The sequence below is a fragment of the Hyperolius riggenbachi genome, chromosome 1 (genome assembly GCF_040937935.1).
Source record: "Hyperolius riggenbachi isolate aHypRig1 chromosome 1, aHypRig1.pri, whole genome shotgun sequence".
NCBI classification, from domain to species: domain Eukaryota; kingdom Metazoa; phylum Chordata; class Amphibia; order Anura; family Hyperoliidae; genus Hyperolius; species Hyperolius riggenbachi.
This window is the reverse complement of record NC_090646.1, coordinates 459,463,078-459,482,662: the sequence shown is the minus strand read 5'-3', so window position 1 is coordinate 459,482,662 and position 19,585 is coordinate 459,463,078. Positions and strand designations below refer to the sequence as shown.

The following is a 19,585-nucleotide window of genomic DNA, read 5'->3' as shown; positions in this document are numbered from 1 at the left end:
AACCCATCTAATTACTCCTGATAGACTGAATGTGCTGTATCAGCAATATTCACCTCATCAGAAGTACAGATGGAAAGGAGAGAAAAGGGAGAGGTAATGCCTCATTGAGAAGGAAGTCAACACGGATTGCAGAGACACTTAAATAATGCAACAAATCCAGCTAAACTGGATTAAATTTATCTCGACAAGAGACAAAAATATGGGGGTGGAATCGCAGGCCACTGTGGGGAGCACCTCCAAAACTGGGAATAGCAGTAAAATAATAAGAAGATGTGTCTGAAGGTGTAACCAGCATCCTGCCTGTATTGGAGGTATAGGTCTATCATAGGGCAAGGTGTCTTTAGAGAAGAACAGGGACAGATTTCTGGGAAGACCACAGAGGCCTCGGCCTTGGGCGGCAGCTTGCTTAGGGATGGCTGGACATGGAAGAGGGATTGCTTCAAAAGGAATACAGAGGTTGCAAATAAGTAAACTGAGAGAAATAAGAGGCTCAAGTACATGAATCTGAACTGCTTCCGGACCGAAGCAGTATAAATCTACGTCCAGCAGGTGGTGCTGCAGCTCTGACTGGATGTAGATTCTAGTGCTTCGGTATCCTGCATCCCTGCCGCTACAACGATCGCGCTGCTCTTTCCACGGCACAATTCGCTCGCTCTGCCGTCTTTAACACGGCAGAGCTCTGTGAGTAGGTCAAGAGCTGATTTCATTGGCTCCTGACCGTGTGATCATGGAGAGCCAATCACATTGGCTCACATTAATAGACAGCATCATAAGCCATTGAAAGTAGCTCCTGACCGACTGACATAGAGACGGCAGAGAGAGAAGACTTCGGCGATTGGATATCGTTGTGACAGTCAAGAGCTGCAGGTATGTGCGGCGATTCATTGGGAGGCGACATTTTATGGTACCAGCAGTCTCTGGTCCCTAAGGGGCCAGAGACTGCTGGTACAGAAGTGGTTGAACAAGGAATAGGAGGGGAGTGCAGATGAAGAGGAATCTGCAAGACAGTTGTCCTAGGGGCTCAAAAAGTATAAATCCGGCCTTGTAAAAGCGGAGCAGTGTTTTTCAGCGCAGGAAGATTTGGGCGCAGCCGGCGCCACCATAGACTGTAATAGGAAATACAGCTATAGCGGCGCTCAGTGAGTAACATCGGCGCCGTCAGAAGACGGAGCTGAAGTTGCTTTTAAAACACAATAATTCGGCCTCCAGCAATAGCTGGAAGCCGAATTATAAAATTCTCCACCATCCATGGCGGCCTGGAGGGGGAATAGTAATTAACACGGTCTGGACTTGTGCAGCAGCAGGATAAGCCATATAACGGCTGTATCCTGCGCCCAAGTCTGCCGGCGCCAATTTTAAATGTATGCTGTAGAAGAGTGTATGCTGTAATGAACTGATGTCTTTTCCAGCCATCCCAATACTGTTTCAGCACCCATCAAAGGAAAAAAACTCTCAAATCCCTGGTTTATAAAAGTTTGAAATTATACCTTACAATAGTGCTGTTTTTCTGGCTCGGAAAAAATATTACATACATAAGACAAGAAAGAGATAAGACATGAGAACGTGTAAGAAAAGTTTACAGCTATGTTCATGTTCACACTTCTGACAATACTGGGGAGTTCGGTAACCACATGCATAGTATGCCTTTATATTTTACAGGATTTCACAGTACATCATTTGTCAATTTGAAATTACTTTCATTTTCTAAAAAGAATTCTTCCATTCTCATTTTTCTTTTCCAATGTCGTGCTGCCTCTCTACATAAAAGTCCTATTCTTGTACTGTCGTGGCGCTTGTATAATCAAGGGAAAGAACAGCCTATGTAAAATAAGGAACGAGATTGTACAGTGTGCTGCTGAGGATGTCAGGAGAACTCGTCTTTGCATAAAATGATCTTACACAATTTGATTTCTGCTTTCCTTTTTGCCCCAGGATGCTCTGATGAATTTGCTAAAACGGTCCCAGATACATTTTGTGCACTGTCTGGTCCCCAGACTGGGAATGGATGGCACAGAATGCAAAACCTCACAACTTTGCAGAGGAACAACAGGAGATCCAATTAATGCTGCTATTGATGTCCCCACTGTAAGAATACAGCTTGCAGGAGCTCAGCTATTAGATGCTATGCGTCTCTGCAGGATAGGTAAGAGACTTGTGTATTTATTGGACAGTGAAAACTGTTTTTAAACGGTGCATATATTATGTGTACGTGAAGCTTCCCATCTCAGTTCCATTTTCTTTTGTAATGCTTTCTTTCCAAGGTTAAAATGTTCAGTTTAATCTTTTTGGCCTGTCTAGTTGAAATGAACACAGGCAAATAGGTGTTTTGATGCAGTCCAAGCATAATACGCCTTTTGGAATTTTAAGAGGCAATCTGTTGCCTTCTGAAAACACATTTCTTTAGACTGTATTACTAAACAAAAAGAAAAAAAATCAAAAAAAAATAATTGTATAAAATGTAGTGTTCTATGTAGTCAAACCAGATTATGACTTTAATAACAGACAGGTTACATGTACAAATTTTCTAGTGCACCATATAGCGTACCTATAGCACCATATACCGTAACTACAGAACCCTTCACACTGCATGATCCCAGCTACTGTGCTCATTTTTCTCTCAGTCTCCATCTGCAGCCACCGCAATCCTGCCGCCATGCATGCTCTCTCCTTCCTGGTTACTGTGTCTTTCCTAGTTACTGTTGCTTTGTTACTGGGTGACCTGACAGCACACATGCGCAGGTCACACAGTGACAGAGAAACGATAATTATGAAGGAGGCCGTAACCAGGAAGGATGGCTTGTGTACAGCGGCAGGATGTGCGGCAGCTGCAGATGGAAACTAAAGAGAAGATGAGCATGGTGGCTGGGGTCGTCCAGTGTGAAAGATGAAGCCTTTGGATGACTGGAGCATACAGCAGCAAGATGACCTGAGACAGTGGAGGATTGGTGCAATGTAGCAGGATTGGTAAGTGCTTCCCTGCGCACTCTGCACCATACATTCTGAATATAAGATGTACCAACTACCCCTCCCCCCTCCACCCCCCCATAATCTGCAATGGTCAAAGTTTTGATCATTGGACATAAACCATTTTTGCATTATTTATTTTTATTACCTGGCTTCTATATATCTATCTATCTATCTATCTATCTATCTATCTATCTATCTATCTATCTATCTATCTATCTATCTATATATATATATATATATATATATATATATATATATATAATTTTTTTAATTTTTTTTTTACTAAAATGTCGAATACAAGAAAAATTTACCAGCACTGGCCGTTTCTTAAAAAAGCAGGTTGTTTATTCACCAAAAATGTGAACAAAACATCGCCATGACATCCAGAAACTTCCAGAATGTAACTATAGCTCAGTAGTAGTAATAGCTCTTTGCTGCATACAAATGGATGAAGATCTCCTCAGACATAGGTTACGCCTTCATTGCAGCTCGATCTGCTCACACAATGGACAGTCGTCGTTTCGAACGGATCAACCGTTCTTTGTCAAGTGATAGCATGTCACCATTACCTGCCTATACCCTATTTATACCCCTTCCCCCTAGCCTACAACCAATCACTATAAAGGTGGACCTGATGGGGAACTAGGAGCAGCTTCCAGCCATCCAATCACATACCTGCATAGACAGATTCAAAAAGGTGCGCCCAAAACATTGCATCGTCCAATCATATTCAAATAGGTGCGTCCAGAACGTTGCACCATCCAATCATGAATAGGTGCGCCTAAAATGTTGCATCAATGTGTCAAAAACGTTGCATCATTACTACGTAGATCGCGCTGACGTCATGTGTCCAAAAGTCGCATCACCCGCATGTGCACACGTAATGTACAACAAATGCCATCTAGTGTTCAAAAAGAAAAATGCACACGGATCGCTCCCACGCCGCCATTCACCGCTGCCTGAAACTACGAGAACCGGCTCCCGTCACTGATGTAATCGGAGCCAGGCTACGCAGGAGAAGTGCGCCCTCTACGTATCTTTCCAGCGGCTGCTGCACTGGCTCCGACTGGCGGAAGAGCAGGGAGCCAGTTCTCGTAGTTGTGGTGGGCAGCGGTGGATGGCGGCGTGGGAGCAATCCGTGCGTATGGGTCTGGAGGAAGCCCCAGGTATGTATAAAATATTTTCTTTTGATTGTCTCTGGTTCTCTTTAACTCACCTCCCGGATATCTCGACGGCCGCCATTTTTCTTCCTCTCCTCTGAGGCTCTGACCCTAAAATCCAGAAAGAATCATTCATAACGCCAAGGGGGTTAACAGTATCAGTAGGGCTGTGTTGTAAATTGAGGGAGTGGTATCTTCCATTTTGGCCTTGAAACAACACAAAATGCCTCTACCAATGGGAATAAAGATTTTCTCACCCCCTCATTTTCACAGGTTTCTGGAGACACAAGGAGTCTTCCGATGCCTTTTTTTTTTTGTTGCATTTTGACCCTGTACAAACTTTCCAGGGACCTGAGCACAACCCAGAATAATTCCTTGGTTGAATTTGTCACCTAGATGATTTGATTTAGTTCATAAATGAGCCCAAACAGTGGAGCAAACTCCTTTTGAACCTTAGTAAGATTTGACCAACACTAGCCCTAGCCATTCCCATACTAACCATGCATACATGAAAAATGGTGGCCGGAAATTTGGTCGCAGAACAGGGCAAAGCTGAAAATCGTCTCATCCTGCTCCTGCAAAAGTTCCGGCAGTGTTAATTACTGTTCTCCCTCCAGCCGCAATGGACTCAGGGAAAGACGTAATTAGGCTGTTTTTATAGTAATTTGGGCTCTGTCTTTTGACGGCACCGCAAATTACTGTATGAGTGCTGCTATAGCCGTAATGCACATTACGGCCATTGGTGTGGCTAGTACACCAAAGTTTCCCTGTGCCATTTGTGCCTGTCTCCACTAACCATACTAATACACCAAATTATTGATCCAGAACAAGTATGCAGCGCAGCTGTTCGGATTTCACAGGTTTCATCCCTGTTGCGGGTTTTGATTTGAAGACATCTGCTTGGCTTGACGGCTTTGCAGCTGGCTTTATTTGTAGAAAGGAAGATGGCCGCTTTTATGTTCTTAATAGTGTAGCCCTGCTGCATCGGGTCACATGATCATGTTTTTTAACAGGATTTTAAGCAATACAGGCATACTTATGTAATAGTGTACGTCAGGGGTGTTTCTAGCCACTTTGTCACTCCAGGCAAGAAAACCTGTGGCGCCCCCCCCCCCCCCCCCCTCCACACTCAAATCTCAGGGCCAGCCAGGGGAGAGTGGGGCATATAATATCAAGAGGGGGCACGCCACTCACTATGAGGCAGTGGCATACCTAGGGTATTTGGAACCCGGTGCTGATTATCCACAGTCACCCCCCCCCCCCAATAATTGGGGCTTCGTTGCGCGAAAAATGTGTGTGGTCATAGACCAAAATGTGGGTGTGGTCACGGGTGGAGACAAGTTTACATGAACTTAGCAATGGTGGGACATTAGATTAGGACAGTGGTGGCGAAAAGTCACTTATCAATCGCAAAGTGCCAACAGCAATTTAAACTAAATACAAACATTTTAACTCATACATGAACATTATGGAAAATCCAAGTTGAAAATAAACTGTGAAGATAAACAATTTCATCCATCCTACTCCTGAAAAATGTATTTTTTTTAGAACCCCCCAGTTTTATTTTCTGTTTTAAAAAGCTAAAAAAAAGTAGGTTTAATGCTATTGTCTCATATGATGATGATTCTGCTTTTCCCATAGTCTCGCAGTTAGCAATCATGAGGCCCCCAACAAGACAAATTCAGCAATCTTGAGGCCCTCAACAAATCATGAGGCCCCCAACAAGACAAATTCAGCAATCATGAGGCCACCAACAAGACAAATTCAGCAATCTTGAGGCCCCCAATAAATCATGAGTCCCCCAACAAGACAAATTCAGCAATCATGAGGCCCCGAGCAAGACAAATTCAGCAATCTTAAGGCCCCCAACAAATCATGAGGCCCCCAACAAGACAAATTCAGCAATCATGAGGCCACCAACAAGACAAATCCAGTAACCATGAGGCCCCCAACAAGACAAATTCAGCAGTCATGAGGCACATAAATAGACAGCATTTCACATAAATGGGCAGAATGCCCCCTTAATATGGTAGACACCTCTCACCTGGCTTCTGAATTCTCCTCTACTGGCTGCTGTGCCTGGCTGGCAATACTATTTTTGTCTGGATTGGGGATGATGTGTGGGCTGGAAGGCCTGCTGTGGCCTGACTGGCGGTGATGCTGTGGCTGGGCTGGCTGGCGGCGAAGCTGTGGCTGGGCTGGCTGGTTGAATTAAATGCTGGCCTGACTGGTGGTGATGCTGTGGCCTTTTTGCCAGTGATTCTGGGCTGGTTGGCCTAGATAGTTTAGGTAGTGAGAGGTGCCCCCTAGTTTAGGTAGTGCCAGGAGCCCCCCAGTTTAGGTAGTGACAGGTACCCACCAGTTTAAGTAGTGACAGGAGCCCCCAGTGTATGTAGTGACAGGTGCCCCCCAGTTTAGGTAGTGACAGGAGCCCCCAGTTTAGGTAGTGACAGGTGCCCCCCAGTTCAGGTAGTGACAGGAGCTCCCAGTTCAGTTAGTGACTGGCGACCCCCAGTGTGTGTAGTGACATGAACCCCCAGTTTAGATAGTGACAGGGACCCCCAGGTTAGATAGTGACAGCAACCCCCCAGGTTAGATAGTGACAGGGACCCCCAGGTTAGATAGAGACAGCGACCCCCAGGTTAGATAGTGACAGCGACCCCCAGGTTAGATAGTGACAGCGACCCCCAGGTTAGATAGTGACAGCAACCCCCCAGGTTAGATAGTGACAGGGACCCCCAGGTTAGATAGAGACAGCGACCCCCAGGTTAGATAGTGACAGCGACCCCCAGGTTAGATAGTGACAGCGACCCCCAGGTTAGAGACAGCGACCCCCAGGTTAGATAGTGACAGCGACCCCCAGGTTAGATAGTGACAGTGACCCCCAGGTTAGAGACAGCAACCCCCAGGTTAGATAGTGACAGGGACCCCCCAGGTTAGATAGTGACAGGGACCCCCAGGTTAGATAGAGACAGCGACCCCCAGGTTAGATAGTGACAGCGACCCCCAGGTTAGAGACAGCGACCCCCAGGTTAGATAGTGACAGCGACCCCCAGGTTAGATAGTGACAGCGACCCCCAGGTTAGATAGTGACAGCGACCCCCAGGTTAGAGACAGCGACCCCCAGGTTAGATAGTGACAGCGACCCCCAGGTTAGATAGTGACAGCGACCCCCAGGTTAGATAGTGACAGCGACCCCCAGGTTAGAGACAGCAACCCCCAGGTTAGATAGAGACAGCGACCCCCAGGTTAGATAGTGACAGGGACCCCCCCAGGTTAGATAGTGACAGGGACCCCCCCAGGTTAGATAGTGACAGGGACCCCCAGGTTAGATAGAGACAGCGACCCCCAGGTTAGATAGTGACAGCGACCCCCAGGTTAGATAGTGACAGCGACCCCCAGGTTAGAGACAGCGACCCCCAGGTTAGATAGTGACAGCGACCCCCAGGTTAGATAGTGACAGCGACCCCCAGGTTAGAGACAGCAACCCCCAGGTTAGATAGTGACAGCGACCCCCCAGGTTAGATAGTGACAGGGACCCCCAGGTTAGATAGAAACAGCGACCCCCAGGTTAGATAGTGACAGGGACCCCCCCAGGTTAGATAGTGACAGGGACCCCCCCAGGTTAGATAGTGACAGGGACCCCCAGGTTAGATAGAGACAGCGACCCCCAGGTTAGATAGTGACAGCGACCCCCAGGTTAGATAGTGACAGCGACCCCCAGGTTAGAGACAGCGACCCCCAGGTTAGATAGTGACAGCGACCCCCAGGTTAGAGACAGCAACCCCCAGGTTAGATAGTGACAGGGACCCCCCAGGTTAGATAGTGACAGGGACCCCCAGGTTAGATAGAGACAGTGACCCCCCAGGTTAGAGACAGCGACCCCCAGGTTAGATAGTGACAGGGACCCCCCCAGGTTAGATAGTGACAGGGACCCCCCCAGGTTAGATAGTGACAGGGACCCCCCCAGGTTAGATAGCGACAGGTGCCCCTCGGAATCAGGGCTAGCCAGGAATCCGGATGCATATAAAAAAATCATCATGAGCAGCAGATCTGCAGATCTTCGCACTCACTGTGAGGTGTGTTGCCTCTGATAGTTTGTGCGCACACTGCGCAGTCAGGTGTAGCCAGCCGGCGGTAGCACTGGTGACTGGTCCCTGCGTCACAACACGTGTGACAGGCGGGGGGCGGAGTTAGGGGCGGCGCCGACGTGTAAACGAACTAGCGTGCGGAGGCCGCACGCTAGTCTGCACAGAGAGGGAGAGGGGGCGGGGAGAGGGGGCGGACCAGTAGGCGGCGGCACCGCACATATGAACTAATGTGCGTGCTGCTTGCTCAGAGACTCAGGAGAGGAAGGGGGCGGACCAGTAGGCGGCGCCGGGCACAGGCTGAGCTGCCTGTCACAGCCGGCGCCGACCTGGCTGGCTGAAAGAAGAAAAAAAAAATTAAACAAACGGACAGAGCGGCGACTTGGCGAGAAGGCGCCCACTTAGACCCACGGCGCCATAGGCAAAAATTTATAGTTGCCTAGTGACTCAGACGCCCCTGGTGTACGTACATTATATACACTTGTGTCTAGAGACCAGATTCATTGGTGCTGTTAGAAAACATCTTGTGCTTTGCTACGTTTGCCTACCCTGAATAAGCATGCTGCTATGACTGATATGACATTCATTGTGCTGAATGCTGATACTTTGCATCCTTTGTATCCACTAAAATAATGGGATTGTGTTGAATAAGTATCAGCCAAACTCCATTAACTCTTGCTAAGTGAAGGCTCGGAAGGTTTTGGCTCCTGAAGCATGGTGTTCATTATTCCTGGACCACTTTTTTCATGTGTTTTACATCTAATACCCTCAGAATGTCCTGTTTCTGCCAGACGTCCATTCACTTATACTGTAGCTAGGGATTTTATAGTGCGTTGTCCTATGTATGTATTGATCTAGGCTGATCGCATTATGAGAATAATTGCAACAAGAACCAGTCAGTTATCACCTAATTACATTACTCTGAAAATGAATTTCATTCTTAACAGAATGTAATTCTGCACCTGGGTAAAAATTTGTTTGAGAAACGAATTTTCATTTTAGATTTTCTTCACTAATTCAGCCTTGTAATGGCTTTTTTATGTAGAGATTACTTTTGTTTGTATGATGCTTTTTGGCTAAGAGTTATATGATTTTTTTAATCTTATTTTTTTTGTAATTACCTGGCGGGTGTATGACAACCTAGATTTCAGCAGTGCGTGAAGACATTTTCTTATTGTTGAAGATCATTCCAGTCTCATCCATTTAATCACACTAATCTCTCTCCTACAGCACTGGGAAGGCTCAGTCACAGCATACTAAGTAGCTACTAGTCATTTCTATCAGTTCTAATTCTGATCTATTTCATTGAATACATTCTCTAATGAAGCTTATAGCTTAACATATTGTAACTCTGCACATTGGCTTTCAGAATCTATTTGCATTGATAAGTTAAAAGACCTTCACAGCAAATCTGCTTTCTCTCTCGCTCTCTTTTTTCTTTTTTTTTTTTTAGTCGCCTGTCCTTGGTGTGGATATGCTGCAGTGATGTACAGTGATGTACACAAAGCATTTTCCTTCTCCGTGTACCTTGCACTTAATACATTCTGAACTTTAAACAAAATGTTATATTTGACAAAAGAAAGCTGAGTTAACACATTGAATGATTTTTAAATGCTAACTTAATCAATACAAAGCAAACTTTACTGAATTGAAAACTTCAAAAGAATGATTCATTATCTGCATTTTGCAGTGTCAGACCCCACTTACCATGGTATGTTGTCAGTTGTTTGTGGCTGTTTTAATTTTATCTATATGTTTAATTTTTTTTTTATTTTTTTGTGAGTTGCACTCCTGCAAGTGATGTCAGCGATATGCTGAGAACAGGGATAATTAATGGCATTTTCAGCCTCAAGGACTTTGCATTTGTAAAAGAAAGGGCGCAGCCATAGGTGTCAATGATAAAAACCACAGAAAAATTTGGGCACCCGAATCTAGCACTAGTGGCAATGGTGGGTGCCAAAGAGAACCCACGATTAGCTGTAATCATGGGCGCTTGAGGCTGCGATTAGTGGCAGACAGGAAACATTTGAGTGCCCAAAGCTAATTGGGGCAGTAAAGTGAGATTTGGGTGCCCAAGGCTACTGATAAAATAGTGGGCACTGGGGCTACCCACAATGTAAATTGCGGCAATAAGTTTAGTGCCGCAGTCTGCGTTCTGGGTAGCCCCAGCGCCCACTATTTAATCGGTAGTCGGGGGGGAGGTCTAAATCTCACTCCATTGCTGCTAATTGCGGGTTTGCTGCAGGGGGAATGGTTAAGGGTTAGGTACTACTAAGGGGGAGGGGGGGTTGAGGGTTAGGCACCAGGGGGGGGGGGGGGGTGTTTAAAGGCTTAGGCATCAGTAGAGGGAGTTTTCTGTGTGAGGAGTAGGGTTAGGTCATAGTAAAATCTAAGTAAAGATTACTGATATTTTTCTATCAGAATAAAGTAGTAGAATATTGGTAATTTTGCCAATATTACACTAGCAGCTATCTCCAGCGCCCTTTTTTTCCAGACTCCTTTATTATGTGTATACCTTTGCATTGCCTCAGTAGAAATTTTTGAGTGTCAGAGTATATACATTTCTGGCATCTGCTTAGAATTAACAATCTTCAGTGAAAAGCTTTCAATCCATCCTAAGCTACAAACACCTGCTAGTTAACACTCGGATGAGGTGGCCATGTCTATCTCAACCATGAATCTTGAGTGTGTACAGGTGTCCCCTGCATAAAGATTTGTCATGCTGAACACCTGAGCCTAATGTTCCCCTCCACACCTCCCCTGCTGGAAGCTGCTTCATCTTCTGCCATGCCATTGTTCCTCCATCCTTAGCCATAGAAATGGATGTGTCCCTCAGCTGTAGCTGTAGGACTTGTTTGTAAACCACTCGCAGTGTCCTCTACACATGATTAAGCTGACTCTGTACACTCACAATTATCTCTGTTCATTGAATTCGGAACTCCCAAATTCTCCCACACACCACAATTCAGCACCTGTACAGGGTAACGGGGAGGTTACACACTAGCAGGTCACTCATGCTTCACGTGACTCCTATGCACTCTATTTCTGGCTTGGAAGGAGGAAGCATTGGAGTCATATGGAGTTAATTAAAGGACAGCGTGAACTGCAGGTGAGTGAACTTGCCATTACCCTGTGCTGAAGTGTAGTGTGTGCAAAAAATATATACAGAGAAGGAGCACCTCATTGGTATTTTCTTCAATGCCAACAGAAGCAGTAGAAAGCTTTTTGTATGATAGAGAAAAAGCAAAATGGAATTGCAGGAAAGTCCTAGTTAGGACTTAGACTGTATATATAATTGTTTATCTCATTTGTTTATATTTCCTTCAGGTTTGCTTTAAAGCGGACCTGAACTCTGAACTTCCTCTCTGCTCTAAAAGCTAAGCAACAGCATAGTAACCTTAAAAGTGTACCAGAGACTATAGAACATAAAAGTTTTATACATACCTGGGGCTTCCTCCAGCCCCACGCGCACGGATCGCTCCCACGCCGCCGTCCTCAGCCTTCTGTGTTGCCGGTACCTTGTGCAGACTGGCCACGACTGGCCGAAGTTACGAGACCCGGTACCGGCAATACAGAAGGCTGAGGACGGCAGCATGGGAAGGTCCTAACTAGGACTTTCCTGGAATTCCATTTTGCTTCTTCACTATCACACACATTTTTAAGATTTCCTTTAAAGAAAAACATTTCTTTGTTGCAGCTGATACAAATCCTACAATAAATCTGCAGTGTGCCTACTTCCTGCTTTCATAGAAGCAGACATAGGGTTAACATCCTGTGTTTACAAATTAGCTGCTTTGTTGAGGCAGCCAGCTGACACAGCTGAGAGATCAAATTACAACTTGTGATTAGACACAGATGAAGGGGAATTAGACAGGACAAACTCTCTAAAGACATACAAGGTGCATTTCTCTATGTTTACCTTCTTTCCTGTGCAAAAGTTCAGGTCCACTTTAAAGATGAATAGAAAGTAGGAATACTTCCTATTGATAGGAATATTCATGACAAATAGTAATAGGAAGTGGAATCCCTACTCCATGACACCAGTCACCTTACATAGACGCCCTTCTAAACAGTTGTGTGTGTGTGTGTTTCAGATCAGTTTATTGAGTGTATAGTTATTGCAACATAGATCAGGGATCCAGAGAGAACTACCATTTGTTATTGTGCTGCTGAATACTGTTATAAGCCATGCATTGTTTTAACCAGTCTAATTTATGTCAGTAAAACCCAATTCCAAAAGCAGGTCTCCTAACCGCAGTTGTTATCCTCTGTGCTTAGCCCTTCATAGGTGGAAAGAACTAGTAATTATAGTGGACCTGAACTCTTGTACAGGACAAAAGAAAAACATAGAGAAATGCACCTGTATGTATTTAGAAAGTCAAGCCTGTCTAATCCCCCCTCATCTGTGACTAATCACAACTGTTATTTGATCTCTCAGCTGTGTCAGCTGGCTGTCTCGGCAGTGCACCTAATTTGTAAACACAGAGTGTTAACCCTATGTCTGCTTCCAGAAAAAAGCAAAAAGTAGTCACACTGCAAATTTTTAGCAGGCTTTGTATCGGCTGTAACAAATAAATGTTTTTCTTTAAAGCTACTTACACAGTAGGACGTTGTGTTTGATGCGACGTTAAGGTCGCACAACATGGCACTAACGCAACACAAATACACTTTCACATCGCGACGTTAAAGTCGCACGTTACAAAATGTATTTACTATGGAACGAAAATGGTGCACGCGGAACATTTTAAAAAAGGAAAAAAAAATTACTGAGCATGTGCAACACAAGTAACGCAGCAGATTCACTGCTAAACGCACAGCATGCAGCTTTTTTTAATAACGCTACACGTTACACACAACACAACGTGTGCACTGTGAATGTCGCACAGACTTTGCATTGCTGTGTGTTACTCTGCGTTAAAGTATTTTATAACGTGTGACTTTAACGTCGCACTGTGAAAGAGCCCTAAAGGTTAATATGCTGTGCCTTATCCTTTAGGGTAGAGTGGAAGTTCTGAGTTCAGGTTCACTTTAATTACTGCTTCAGAAATTATTGGCAGATAGGCCTCAGAACTAAACATAACTAATGTGCATCTCAGCATTAATAAATCATAACTTTTCTGTAAGTTTATACTGTAATAGGTGTTTACCATGTATATGTGTTTTCCAGTGAACATGTATATGGTGGATCTGTGCTGTACTCTGATGGGATCAATTAGACAGATGCTGGTGCTCCCTGGGGTGGTCAGCTGTCAGCTTCCAGCTTGGCAGCATTTAAATAACAGGTGCATAAGTGAACATTGGGAGGTATTTTCTTTAGATTTATTCCAAGACGTTTGCATTTTCTGAATAATTTCCTCCCTGAAATGGCACATGTGATTAAGCCGCTGTATTCAGACTAAAAATGTCACAAAATAATTTATAAGTCAAAGAATTCAGAACTGGATTCTTTTTTGCAATACATATTAAATATCTATTTGCATGTAAATTAGTTTTATTCAGTTTAATTTAAATTGAAGATTACCCTTATATCACAAGCACATTTCATAACAAGCCATAGTTACCAATATTTTAAATTGTAATCAACTTTAAAGCTGAAGGTAGGTAGCTGAAAAACAGCAGAAGGAAATGATGTCTTGCCTGCCAATAAATGTGTAATTGTTCACTGCGGTCTGTGACTACATCAATAGTAAAGAACAGCCAGCCAAGGCAGTTTTGTGTTGTACATTTGAAAGAGGCGCTCAGTAACCCTCCCCTAATTACTCCTAACTCTAACCCTTCCCTACCTATGCATAACACTAACCCTTCCCTACCTATATCTAACACTAACTCTCCCCTACTTATGCCTAACATTAACCCTTCCCTACCTATGCCTAACACTAACCCTCCCCTACTTACACCTAACACTAACCCTTCCCTACCTATGCCTAACAATAAACCTCCCCTACTTATGCCTAACACCAACCCTTCCCTACATATCTCTAACACTAACTCTCCCCTACTTATGCCTAACATTAACCCTTCCCTACCTTTGCCTAACACTACCCTACTTATGCCTAAAACTAGCCCTCCCCTACTTATGCCTAACACTAACCCTTCCCTACCTATGCCTAACACTAACCCTCCCCTACTTATGCCTAACACTAACTCTTCCCTACCTATGCCTAACACTAACCCTCCCCTACTTATGCCTAACATGAACCCTTCCCTACCTATGCCTAGCACTAATCCTCCCCTACTTACACCTAACACTAACCCTTCCCCACCTATGCCTAACAATAAACCTCCTCTACTTATACCTAAATACTCCCCTTCTTATAATACTAACCCTTCCCTACCTATGCCTAATACTAACCCTTCCCTACCTATGCCTAACACTAACCCTCCTCTATGTATGCCTAACACTAACTCTTCCCTACCTATGCCTAACACTAACTCTTCCCTACCTATGCCTAACACTAACTCTTCCCTACCTATGCCTAACACTAAATCTCCCCTACTGATGCCTAACATGAACCCTTCCCTACCTGTGCCTAACACTAACCCTCCCCTACTTACGCCTACCACCAACCCTTCCCTACCTATGCCTAACACTCCCCTACTTATGCCTAACACTAGCCCTCCCCTACGTATGCCTAACACCAACCCTTCCCTACCTATGCCTAACACTCCCCTACTTATGCCTAACACTAGCCCTCCCCTACTTATGCCTAACACTAACCCTTCCCTACCTATGCCTAACACTAACTCTTCCTTACCTATGCCTAACACTAACTTTTCCTTACCTATGCCTAACACTAACTCTCCCCTACTTATGCCTAACATTAACCCTTCCCTACCTATGCCTAGCAAGAATCCTCCTCTACTTACACCTAACACTAACCCTTCCCCACCTATGCCTAACAATAAACCTCCTCTACTTATACCTAAATACTTCCCTTTTTATGCCTAACCCTCCCCTATTTATGCCTAACACTAACCCTTCCCTACCTATGCCTGCAGCCTAACACAAAACCTCCCCTACTTATGCCTAACACTACCCTTTCCCTACCTATGCCTAACACTAACCCTCCCCTACTTACGCCTAACACTAACCCTTCCCTACCTAAGACTAATACTAACCCTCCCCTACTTACACCAAACACTAACCCTCCCCTTCCTATGCCTAACAGTAATCCACCCCACCTACACCTAACACTAACCTCCCCCTACCAATGCCTAACATGAATTACCACCCAACTAAGTCCCACACAAACTGATAGTGAGTGCTGTTCCATAGTGAAGGTTTGGCTAAATGTAGCTAAACCCACAGGAACCTGATCACTCATCTCTGCTGCTGCTTCCAGCAGTATCTGGAGTTTGGCTACAATATTGCTGAACTTTGTGCGCCGCTAGCTGACCTCTGCTGCTGATATCTGGGGTTTAGCTACATGATAAATGAATACCAGTCTCCCCACCACTATTTCTGGCCTCTATATAGAGTTTGGCTACATGATAGAAAAATCCTGTCACTACTGCCACTCTCTCTGCCACAGTCTGGAGTTCCGATACACAGCAAGACTCTGTGTGCTGCCGCTTACTGATCACAACAGCTGAAGACAGAGTTTGACTATATAATATTTTAACTCCAGCGCCTCTGGTGCTCAAATTTCACGGTCAGTGCCACCTCAGCTGCAAATTGCATTGTGGCCAATATCAATCCGGCTGTGCACCCAAATTACCTGATTTGGTTTTGTGCTCCGTTATAGCCAGGTTTGCTTAGGGAACACCACAATGGCAGAGAAACACAAGACAGGATTTGAATAAATGTAAACACACATTTATTATAGAGTGTATCAGTGAAGTGCAAACAGATAGCAAAATGCCAAGCCACAGCATTCATAAGCCCAAACCACCCCAGCCTATCTATCTATCTATCTATCTATCTATCTATCTATCTATCTATCTATCTATCTATCTATCTATCTATCTATCTATCTATCTATCTATCTATCTATCTATCTATCTATCTATCTATCTATCTATCTATCCATCCATCCATCCATCCATCCATCCATCCATCCATCCATCCATCCATCCAGCCAGCCATCCATCCATCCATCCATCCATCCAGCCATCCATCCATCACAAAATATACAATGCAAATATCTATATATATATAATAGCGTAAGTGCCTCAACCTTCAAGCAGGAAGAAGAAGTAGCGCCCTGCCCCCAGGACCGGTCCAAACAAGAAGAAGGGGCTGGTCCAAGCAAGAAGAAGAAGTAGTGTCATATCAAACCAAGGGCAAAGTGGGATAATTTGCAAATTCAGTAGCAGTGCATTGTGGGTAATCACAAATGTTCACTTATAGCTGAATTATTGCAGATTTGCTTCTGTTTTAAGAAGAAAAATTACACCAAGCTTTGCTTTTTTTAGTAGGAGGGCTTTTTGTTCTCTTTTATCCTCCTATACATTCTTAATAACTTGGGTCACCCTGAGCTGCTTGGATACTCTGTTGTACTGGTCCAAGCCCTATCTCATACAGCCTTATCAAATCCCTGCTACGTACTGATGAGGACCAAACGTCTGAAATAGTCACATGTGGGTTTGATATGACTGTGTAAAACTTACCAAGGGTGAAAAGGAATAATTTGCATATTTAGTAGCGGTGCATTGTGGGTAATTACAAATGTTCACTTATAGCTGAATTATTGCAGATTTTCTTCTGTTTTAGGAAGGCAAATTACACCAAGCTTTAATTTTTTTTTAGTAGAAGGTGTTCTTGGTCCCTTTTATCCACCTATACATTCCGAGTGGTTTGGGTCACCCTGAGCTGCTTGGTTACTCTGTTGTACTGGTCCAAGCCCTATCTCATACAGTCATATCAATCCTTGCCATGTACAGATGAGGACCAAAAGTCTGAAACAGGCTGTCACATGTGGGTTTGATATGGCTGTGTAAAATTTAAAGCTATAGACTTGCTATACCAAAGTGGTTCTGGATGCTTGCTTGGCTTACTAAGGGTGAAAAGGAAATATTTGCATATTTAGTAGCAGTGCATTGTGGGCAACCACAAATGTTCACTCATAGCTGAATTATTGCATATTTCCTTCTGTTTTAGGAAGGCACATCACACCAAGCTTTGCTTTTTTTAGTAGGAGGTATTTTGGTCCCTTTTATCCCCCTATACATTCTGAGTGCTTGGGTCACCCTGAGCTGCTTGGTTACTCTGTTGTACTGGTCCAAGCCCTATCTCATACAGCTGTATCAATCCCTGTCATGTACTGATGAGGACCAAAAGTCTGAAACAGGCTGTCTACATGTGGGTTTGATATGGCTGTGTAAAATTTAAAGCTAAATGCTTGCTATACACCAGCGGCTCTGGATGCTTGCTTGGCTTACCAAGGGGGAAAAGGGATAGTTTGCATATTTAGTAGCAGTGCATTGTGGATAACCACAAATGTTCACTTATAGCTGAATTATTGCAGATTTCCTTCTGTTTTAAAAAGGCAAATTACACCAATACAGTGTGCGGCATTGCAGGAAGTGACGACAGTGGAACGTATGATGGAACACGGAAGAGGTGAGTCATCCCCGCCCGCTGCCTCTTACTTATAGTGGTGGCTGCTACTGTGCTTAAGCAGGAGGGGGAGCGCACATGGGGGACCCAGGTGAGGGGGGGTTCCTGCTGAGCTTAATCTGGAGGTAGAGCACACATGGGGGAACCAGTTGAGGGGGGGGGGGTCCAACCCCCCTCCCCGCCGCAGTGTCCAATACCCCCTTCCTGCCCTCTACCCTCTTATGCGGCGTATGCTACGCCGCAGGTCGGCTAGTATACAATAATATACAGGATACACAGGACCAAATCAGCAAACAATAATCATAGTCAAACAAGCCAAGTTCAGGTATGACAGATAGGTACAGACAGGATATCAGGAGATCAAGGATCAGATCACAAGAGACAGAAGACAGGAGAGGCCAGGCAGCTCCTCAGGGCAAGGGAACGGAAGTTCTGGCACCTGCTGCAAGCCAGAGCAGTCCTTATATGTCCTATCACTTGCTGCAACAAATTGCGGAAGTAACAGATGGGTGGTGACCTCTGCTGGTGGAAGAGCATCCATACACATGGTTTCTTGCACCATCTGTAGGTGAGTTCAGGAATAAAAGACATCAGAGCCAACTGCTGGTGGCTGGTGAAATAACTGACAAAGTCATGCATCTGCTGCCACCAGCAGGAAGAAACAGACATAGTTCCTGACATGCTCTTTCCTTTATCGCCTTGTAGTTTAGCACCTTGCTATGGGCAAAACCCCTCCCCCAGTCTTCCTACAGGTCAATGCAGTTTAGGTTTACTGAAGACAACAGCCAAACAATTGTTTTACACAAAACATCCTCCATAGGTAGTGTGCTTGGCAGAGTACATTATCTGTCTTCCTAATGGATGCCTAGTGCACATGCAGCACAAATACCTCTTAATCATAATCTGTAACCTGCACTTTGAAAATGCATTCTGTGTTTTGACATATGAACATAGATTCCTAATTGACTGCAAACACTGCTCTTACATTAATCTGAAACAGATCACACTTGTGACAAGCTCCTCATAAATACCTGTGTTCCCTGCAAGAGAATATATTGCTAACATCTTAATAATTGCTAGAGATAATGGCATGTGCTGAAGATGTGTTTTGCTGCAATATGACAGATAATCTGACTGGTCCATTAGGGTGAAGAACGTAATGATTTCTACGTAATTAATGATGATAACAAATAGCTGCCAGAAACTTTTAATGGAAATTGGTACATCAATGCTGTCTATCTGAGTTAAAAAAGGAAAAAAATGTTACTTGTCATAAAATATTTACTATTTAACTTGGGCTAACTAACATCACAAAGCTGTGTAAAGCAGTGTTCCCCAACCCTGTCCTCAGGGCCCACCAACAGTGCATGTTCTGTGGAAATCCTCGGAGGTAGGTAATCAGCTCTGCTGAGACACCAATTACCTCACCTGTGCATGTTTGTGGTTTTCTGCAAAACATGTAATGTTGGTGGGCCTTGAGGACAGGATTGGGGAACACAGAATATTTTTTCTGAAACAGGGCTCACGCTTATTAAATTCACATGCAATTGCAAAAACATGCTTTCTGCAGATTTAATGTATCGCCAGGGACAGATTTCTGGAAGGGCCATAAAGGCCCGAACCTTGAGCGGCTGCAGCCCAAGGGGGCACCTGAACATGAAAGAGGCGTTGCTACATATGAAAAAGGGGAGCAACACATGGAAAAGTGAAACTGATGCCCAAGGGAGAACTGTTCATGAAAGGGGCTGCTTTACAAGGAAAAGTGAGCTGCACATGTAATGGGAGGGGCCACTGCTGCACAAGAAAGGGAA

General features: G+C 44.5%; 1 protein-coding gene across 1 annotated transcript in view; it reads left to right on the top strand.

The window, feature by feature from the left end:
- Positions 1-19,585, top strand: part of LOC137520706 (unconventional myosin-XVIIIb-like) — an 816,938-nt gene that overhangs the window by 328,891 nt on the left and 468,462 nt on the right. Inside the window, exon 21 of the mRNA XM_068238990.1 lies at positions 1,933-2,143. Coding sequence (XP_068095091.1) covers positions 1,933-2,143 — 211 coding nt within the window. The remainder of the gene's footprint in view (positions 1-1,932; positions 2,144-19,585) is intronic.